Source organism: Juglans regia, chromosome 10 (assembly GCF_001411555.2).
Source record: "Juglans regia cultivar Chandler chromosome 10, Walnut 2.0, whole genome shotgun sequence".
Lineage (NCBI taxonomy): Eukaryota > Viridiplantae > Streptophyta > Magnoliopsida > Fagales > Juglandaceae > Juglans > Juglans regia.
Genome location: NC_049910.1, coordinates 34099985 through 34108986, shown reverse-complemented (window position 1 = coordinate 34108986; position 9002 = coordinate 34099985). Strand labels below are relative to the sequence as shown.

Sequence of the window (9002 nt, the reverse complement as noted above, 5' to 3'; positions counted from 1 at the left end):
AAATAGCAAAAGAAATGTTCTATTTGCAATTAGTGATGAGATTAGAAATTCAGAGAATCAGAATATAGCTTGGCATCTACAGATTCAGATAGTCCAAATCAATGCATTAGAAGCAGCATTTTGGATTGGCATCCACAGGCTGTGTCTAGGGGACTCTGCAGAGTTGTGATTTAAGAGTCTAATGGACTTGTCTTTTCTTTCCAAAGTCATCCTCCTCGAGTCAAGACATGTGCTGATGTTTCTTTTGTTTTGTGCTACAGTCTGTAGCATGTGAATGAGCATTGACTTATCCTTTTGTATGGTCCATTTTGTTAAGATTTTTTTCTTGTTTTAGGCGGACCATAGTCTAATTATCAACTTCATGGATTCAGAGATATCATTCATGACTTGAATGACCATAAATCAATCTTTTTCTGAGAATGATTTTGGGTTAGGGCTAGTTTTTGGGGTTGGAAAGTGGCTAGTAAGCTTGTTTTTCACCTTAAGGTTATCTCTAATAAAATTATTTTGCTATTTGAATAAATTTTTAAATTTATATGATCATATTATTTTAAGTTTTGAAATAAGTCGTGATTTAATATGATATCAAAATAGAAGTTTTAAATTAAACCCTGACTCCCTGTTCTATCTTCATTTAATAAATGAAAGTTTCGCTAGATGTGTAAAACACTATTTGTTGTGGGATCTATGAAAGTAATAAAAGTTACAAATATTAGTTATTTCTTTGTGTCTTAGACATCTACATCTTTTACTTCATGGTGTTTTTTAATATGTCAATAAGGTCTCGTTTGTTTTCACAATTTATTTCAACTCATCTCATCTAATATTATTTCATCTATGAAAAAAATTTATGAGCAAAATTTATGAGTTTTAAAAAAATTTCATGTGTCCCTTATATAAATAAGAAGTACATGTATGATAAATATTTAACTCGGATTTCTAAAGAATATATGTTTATCACATGTTCAATAGACACGTTATTCTTATAGATGAGATAGAGGAATCGTCCTTAAAATTGGGCCGTTAGAAAAATTAAGTCCAAAAATATTGATGTTATTTTTTTTATAAATATAATGAGTCTTATAATAAATAATATGTTAAACTATCACAATATTTTTAATAAAATATATAACTTATTAAGTCAATTGAGAGATGGAAAAATGTTTGTTGAAGATGAATTTCTTTTATGACTTAAATATTGTCGGATAGGAAATGAAAAGTTTTGAAAATCATTTTTTTAATTTCTCAATGGCATAAGCCCTTCATCCCACACTCATATGTTCATTTGGGTTCTAGCTCGGGAACTTAGGTATATTTGGACTAGAATTTGAGTTTTAAATTCGGGTCAAAATTTAGATTGAAATTGGTTTTTAAAAACTCGGAACTCGGGTTTTGGATTGTACTTTTTTTTTTCCTTTTAAAATCAGTCTACGTTTTATGAATATTTTTTCATGAAAAAAAAATATTGATACAACATTCAAATTCTATTTATTTAATTTTTTAAATCAAAGTTTACATGTTTAATATATTTATTTATTAGATATAATATATATTTTCTTTTTGAATTTCTGTCTATTTAATTTCTATAAAAAAAAAAATCAAAACATTCAAATCGGACAAAAAAAAAAAAATGGATATCGAGTTTAATACTCATTAATTTATTATTTATAATTTTCTCTATAACTAATAATGGCCATTTATTCATTGCATTGAAAGACCATTCAATGAATGAACAGAAAAAATTATGATATTTGGATGTGAAATGATAAAACACAAACTCAATAATTAATTACATCAATTGATTAGAATTGATGAGTTGAAGATAATTCCGTGTAGAAAAATTAATTAAGGGTTTTCCCCTAGTTGATTTTATTTTTTTATATGCATTTTTTTAATATTTTTAAATATATATTTTTTTAAATTCTCAATATTATTAAAAAATAATTACTTAATCGTTAAGTTAAAAAATAAATAAAAAATTCGACGTCAAAACAAAAAGGAAAATAGCCCATTGAAAAAACAGCAAAGCCGGGGGCAACACATTGGAGCGGTGGGGGCCATCTAGTGCAGAAAGCTATCGCATCCAACGGCCCAGAAAAAAAGGCCAAAACAAAATCAATTCTATAATACTTTATAAAATCGACCTTTATTGCCCTTTCACCGTACTCAGTAAAATGAAATAAATATACTAAAAGAAAGAAAGAACGAAAGAAAGAAAACACAGATCTCCGCTGCTACTGCTCAAAGATTCAGAACCATTTTCAGAGCCCATTTTATTTATTTATTTATTTATTTTATATAAATAAATTATTTTATCGCTTTTCTATCGTCTGTTTTTGGTTAAAAATTTAAATTATTTTGGAGAAAATATCGTAGTTTTTTTTATTTTTTATTTTTATAATTTCGTCCATAAATTAGAAACAAAATCTGTTGAAGATCTGAATGTAACCGAGAAGCTGAACAGTACTTACAATCCTCCCTCCTCTCTTCCTTCCTTCCTTCCCCATTTTCGTAATCATCATCATCATCACGCTCCATGCTCTCTCACTCCAACTTCTCCTTTCTCGGCCTTTGATTTCGACCATCGATGAACCGTTTCTTCTACGAATCTAGGGCTTCCACCATCTACCTTGACCCTTTCTTGTTCGCCGCCGTCGTCGACAATGTCTTCGAGGATCGACCACCACCATCTGCCCATAAACGGACAGATTTTACCCCAGCCTTGTCCCCATCTCGTCGAGTTTCGCTCCCGGAACGGCGCCAAGCCTTTTCGGGCCCTACAGGACTGCCTCCGGGTCAAGCCGCCCGGTGGCCACGCCTCGATCCGGCGGGAACCCAACGAGGTGCCGCGATGCGGCGCTTGCGGGGAATCAGGCGGTGTCACGCGCCTCTACGCGTGCCTCGCCTGCGCAGCCGTCCACTGCCACGCGCCTCCCGGCCCTTCCCACGCGGCGGTGCACGGAGAGTCGATGTCTCCGGGCCACGAGATCGCCGTGGACGTCGACCGCGCAGAGCTCTTTTGCTGTGCTTGCCGCGATCAGGTCTACGATCGGGACTTCGACGCGGCGGTCGTCCTGGCCCAGACGGCCGCGTCGACTCTCCATACACCGTCATCCATCGTCCGATCGCCTCACCCCGAAAACCTTCGAAAGCGGCGTAGAGTTGATTACCGGCCGTGGACACCAGATCCAAGAGAACGAGTCTTGGTGGGAAGCTGTTCAAGTCCGCTAAACGCCACCGTCTTGGATTCTTGTTCCAGAGATTTTCCCTCGGGATTGCGCGGATTGAACAATCTTGGAAACACCTGTTTCATGAACTCTGTATTACAAGCGTTGCTTCATACGCCGCCGCTGAGGAACTATTTCCTCAGCGATCGGCACAACCGATATTACTGCCAGAAGAAGAGCACTGTGGTGAATAATGGCAGTAAGAGCAATGCTGGTAACCCAACTGACTCGCGGATTTGTTTGGCCTGCGATATGGATGAGATGTTTTCGGCCGTCTTTTCTGGGGATCGGACACCTTATAGCCCCGCTAAATTTTTGTACAGGTTCGTGACCGTAGTACAGATCTTCCTCATGTTTTGTGTTTGCATGGTGTGTTTGATTTAGAGGCAATGTGGATGATTGAAGTCCGAAAAGTGGGTGTTTTGGCTTCGAAATTTGGGTCCGTGCTCTCTGCCCCGTGTAATCTACCCGTTAGATATATCACTGATGGTTCTCCAACTTTACTGATTCTTAAGTCTTTCTTCCCCCATTAATTATGTTTATATAAAAGTAAAGTACGTTGTTGATATGTCACCGTGGCTACTGCAGTTGGTGGCAACATGCAGCAAATCTGGCAAGTTACGAGCAACAAGATGCTCATGAATTTTTCATTTCTATGCTGGATGGAATCCATGAAAAAGTTGAGAAGGATAGACGCAAGACGCAGAGTCAAGGTAAATTTTGTTCTGTTCCGAGTATTTTCTACGACTTTTTCACGTCCCTTTTATGTGTTTGTAATTCCAAACTGGGGGTGTGTTATTTACAATAAATAACTGTCAAGTTTTTATGCGACACGTGGAGTATATCAGTTAAAGGCCTTTGAATTCTGTAGAACTTGATTTATATGGTTTAGTTAAGGTAGAATCTTTATGTGGTCATTTCTATAGACTATTAAAGATGGTTTGATTACCGTATTTGTATTAGACCATCGATTTTTTTCTTGGCGTATTAGAACCTTGTCGGAAGTTCCAGTTTTGCTATCGGACTGCCTCCCCTGAAATGTCATTTCTGAGAACGAGTATTTGTCTGTAGCACCTGACAGATACAGTGATACATAACTAATAGGCAGTTATTCTGAAAGACTCTAGGTGCAGGATTAGGTATCTTACTGTATCATCAATGTTATTATCAATGTTACTGTAGGTAAGAGGTGGAACCCTTGGATAGCTTGATATCTCATTCTGTAACTGCTTAATTAATGTAATCGGCTAGCCAATGGTTTTTAATGCACGAATGAAACTTGCTGCCAGCTTATACTGCAAGATGGATCAACTTAAAGTTCTCTTTATGAGCACCTGGTGTAACTCTTACATATTTATAGTTTTTTCTTCGTAATCTAGATGATACTGCTAAAGATATAGAAGTGACCTTAATGTTTAACTGCAGGGTCTGGGTTTAGGTCTCCTGTTTGTCGCCCTAGGAGTTGAAAAGCATGTTTTAGGGCTAATTGTCAACCTCAACCTGCTGGCTTGAAGGTGTTGTCTGCTTCATCCAGTAAGTCAAAAACTTTTCAGAGCCGGTTGGTTTCGTCATAGGGTTTTCTAGTCTGAAATGATTCTCATGTTAACTCCACCTTTTGGCATGTCTAGGGTCTTATTACACAGCTGATCCTGGTCTCTGAGAAAGGAGGGTGGGTTGCATTAGGTTCAGAGCCAGCATAAAATAATTTTGTCAGTCCTTCAGGAATTTGGATTCCCATTTTCTTCTTGATCAACCTGTCTTCTGCGCCATATGGCTGAAATATTTAATATCCAATGAACTTTATGAAGTTCCTGCTAATTGGTAGTACGCAATTTCCCAGCTTTAGCCATCTGCTTCTCGTCTCTTGAGAATGCTAACCCTAGGGTTGAACTAGTAACTATGATTTAACTGTTATCCATCCTTGTTATTAACAAGTAACAGTTAGTTCAAGTGATTTTGAGATTTGTATTCCAGTCACATTTCAGAAGGTGAAAGGGTTTTTTAAACTGAGGGAATGCTACATTTTCATACCTACCAAATAAGGATGCTACACTATCCTAGGGGCCCACAGAAAGGAAGAATGCATGTGTTGATTGGGAGCTATTTTTTCTTATTCAGACTTTTACCGGTAGCGAATTAGATGCGACTGATTTTCTGATTAAAGAATATCTAAGGCTCTGATTTCTGAGAAAAATTGTAGTAATGCTGATAAGACAGATTTTTTATTTTATTTTTTTTATAGGTTGTACTGCTGGTTAGACAGATCACAGCACATTCTACACTTGTAGCATAAAGATTTCCAGCCTGAACTGTATCAATTCATCCAATATGGTAGAATTCTGTTTAGAAGTGGATCTTTTGCTATTCTTTCAGTAGCACTGTTTCTTTTGTTTATATAGATTGCAGACAGGAACACGATGGTTTTCTCTTTTTTAGAAGTAAACACAATTCACTTCTGTTGTAACCAAGATGTCTTTTCTTTTCCTGTTTCTTAATAACGCTTTCCCACCACCATTTCTTTTGTAGTGCAGGTAACGGAGACTGTTGTGTTGCCCATAGAGTATTTTCTGGTATCCTGCGATCTGACGTGATGTGTATGGCTTGTGGTTTCACATCTACAACATATGACCCATGTGTAGACATATCACTGGACCTGGAACCAAACCAAGGGGGATCTGCAAAGATGGTGTCCACAAAGTCGAATCATTCTTGCAATGGCGAGGCAGATCACATGAATTTGAGTCAAAACTGTGGAACATCCACTCTGATGGGATGCTTGGACCGTTTTACAAGACCTGAGAGATTGGGGTCTGACCAGAAATTTTTTTGCCAACAGTGCCAGGTGAGGCAGGAATCTCTCAAGCAGATGTCCATCAGAAAGCTTCCACTGGTTTCTTGCTTCCACATCAAAAGATTTGAGCATTCTTCAATACGGAAAATGTCAAGGAAGGTTGACAGATATTTGCAATTCCCATTCTCCTTGGATATGGCACCCTATCTATCATCTTCTATCCTGAGGAGCCGATTTGGTAATAGATATTTCCCTTTTGATGGGGATGAGCCTGATGCTTCAAATAAGTTGTCATCGGAGTTCGAGTTGTTTGCTGTTGTCACTCACACAGGTAAATTAGATGCTGGCCATTACGTGACTTACTTGCGACTAAGCAACCAATGGTATAAGTGTGATGATGCTTGGGTCACTGAAGTCAATGAGAGCATCGTAAGGGCTGCACAAGGGTACATGATGTTCTATGTACAGAAGGTGCTATATTACAAAGCAAGTGAGAAACGGGTTGTTCCATGACATGGTGATAGAAGAATTGGTTAACTTTGTTAATTGCACAAAAACGGAAATTGACGGGAATCATTTGAAGTCGTGGTTAATACTTGATTGTGCATCAAAGAATGCCATGGCTAGTTTTGTATGCCATGATAAACAAAAACAAAGAACAGAAAGTCATTTAGAGTTTGCTTGTCTCTGGTAAAATCACCAAGAGCAGCAGCTCCCTTCTCTGCTCTCTAGAGGACATTTTTGAGAGGTAACTTTTAAATCCTCAGTTTGAGCATTAAGCCGGAATTTTTGAGGCTGTGTGGCATTTGGGAAAGATTAATTTATAGAGGTGTTGATTTCTTTTAAAATGATTTCTGATATTTAACTATTTGGTGTTGGTGGGTTAATTTTTTTTTTTTTTTTTTTTTCCCTTTGTCATGGATTATGGCAGAAGTTGCAATACTTAGAAGGAATGGTATTCCATTGTACTAATCTTCTTACATGAAGTATTATAATGTCCAGAATCCAATTTAGAGATCTCATATCAGTCTCTTTTGAACTCAATTTCGTTAACAGTATTTTACTTCTTGTTACTTGGGTGTATATTGGTCAAATCTCTCTCATGGAGTGCTGAAATGAATAAAAAGGCTTATTGTTTGAGAAAGTTGGCATGAGGCTGGGGCATACTCCCTGCCGCCCAAGGCAGCGGTGGCCAGTGCCTAATGGATGGCCATGATTTTATGCAACAGGACACATGTCATCCTTAAAGCCGTTGATCTAGTCAGGAGAAGCATAATCAGCACCCTCTAATGTAAAGTTAGTTGTGTGTTGGGGATGGGTCTTACATCGATTGGGAAGCACACGAAAGCGGCTGTTATCGATTGATGGGTCTTACATCAAGGAAAATGTTGTATACTGCGCTTTATTAACATTAATATTTGAATTTATTAAGAAGAAATGATCTGGAACAGTGCAGTGTGAGGGTTAAATATACAGCATAATTCAATTACTTCACCTTTGTTTTTTCACTAATTAGACAAAGAAGAACACAAATAGAAAGAGATAATAGTGTTGATACTGGTGTTTTTAAGGTGAACTGGGATCAGGAGAACAATAAGATTGGTGTTGGTGTCATTATCAGAGATTGAGTAGGTAAAACCCAGGAAGGACCATAGAAAAACCATTGACTTGCTGTTTAGAACCGGTTACTGCAGAAGTTATGGGTGCTCTGTAAGCTATTATGATATGCTGCTTTGAATTGGGATTTCCTGGGTATTCTAAATTAATATAAAGTTGTTTAAAGAAAAGGTTGATGCTGTAGTATTATTTTATAATTTTTTTATTTTATTTAGTGATTAAGAAAGTATTTTTTAATAATATTATGTTTTGTTTTTAAATATTTAAAATTGTCATGTTACAGCCCCCGCTGGAGGCTCCAGTTGGACTTGGCATGTACTTCTCTATGTGTAGTTTTTTAATTTATTTTTTATTTAGATTTTTCTTACATTTTTAAATATTTTTAAAAAATAAAATAAATTTAAAATATCATTAAAAAACACTTCTTTAATCAGAAAGTAAAAAAAAAAAGTTATTAAATATTATTTTTTATTCTACTTCGTAATTAAGAAATTTTTTTTAATAATATTATAATTTTTATTTTATTTTTTAAAATATTTAAAAATATTAAAAATATCTATATAAAAAAAAAAACTAAAAAAAATGCTACAGGCCAGCGGGAGCTCCCACTAGGAGTCCCAGCGGGGCATGTAGCATTTTCTTTAAAGAAAAATACGAGAATACACGTCATATTTTACCCAGAAGTCATAAACTAGAGGAGACTACTACAGCCATCGAGAGTGGCCACCGAATTTGTAACTTTTTTATTTTTTTCCCAACATTTTTTAATTACTTTAAACATTTTAAAAAAAATACAAATTGATCAAAAAAAAAAAAATTTCCTTAACTATTAAATAAATAAAAATAAATCAATAGGTTTTATCGGTAGGTATCCTCAATGGATACAACATTTTCCTAAGCTAAATCCTAAGAATTGAGTATTCTATTATTACACAATTGCTCATGCTTTTGTTTTCATCGAGAAATTAATATGTAAATGAAAACTTTAAATAACAAGAAATTAGAAGTTTGTGTACGTAATCAATATTTCCCAAAATTAGCATTATTTTTTATTTCAATTGGATTATACATCAGTTATTATTTATTCTCATATTTTATATCTATATTTATAAGGTGTTGAGGTATTTTTTCTAAGATATAAAAGTATTTTACATAGAATATAATAATTTTTTCTTTAAAATGTAAAGTGTGAAATAGTAAATAGTAATTAATAAAAAAAAAATTTAAAAAAAAATTTTAATTTATAGAAATTTTTAACCTAAGGTAGCATATTTCTTAGGATATTGTCGATAAGCCGTATCCAAATAAGACACGTGGTACACAGTGACACCCCTTCCCAAGAAAAAACTTAAGGAACGGGCACGCAA

At 35.5% G+C, this 9002-nt stretch overlaps 1 protein-coding gene across 1 annotated transcript; it reads left to right on the top strand.

Moving 5' to 3' along the window:
- The first annotated feature begins 2413 nt into the window (after positions 1–2413).
- On the top strand, positions 2414–7038 carry LOC109008296 (ubiquitin C-terminal hydrolase 22-like). Its single transcript, XM_018988336.2, has 3 exons — positions 2414–3550; positions 3816–3940; positions 5759–7038. The coding sequence occupies exons 1-3, from the start codon at positions 2664–2666 to the stop codon at positions 6529–6531; spliced, it is 1785 nt and encodes a 594-aa protein (XP_018843881.1). The 5' UTR covers positions 2414–2663; the 3' UTR covers positions 6532–7038.
- The last annotated feature ends 1964 nt before the right edge of the window (positions 7039–9002 follow it).

What these genes read in the sequence shown, in the direction of transcription:
- LOC109008296 (XM_018988336.2), top strand. Translation starts at nt 2,664, where the DNA reads ATGTCTTCGAGGATCGACCACCACCATCTGCCCATAAACGGACAGATT. An exon ending in CCCGCTAAATTTTTGTACAG is followed by an intron (nt 3,551 to 3,815) that starts GTTCGTGACCGT and finishes TGGCTACTGCAG; the next exon opens with TTGGTGGCAACATGCAGCAA. An exon ending in ACGCAAGACGCAGAGTCAAG is followed by an intron (nt 3,941 to 5,758) that starts GTAAATTTTGTT and finishes TTTGTAGTGCAG; the next exon opens with GTAACGGAGACTGTTGTGTT.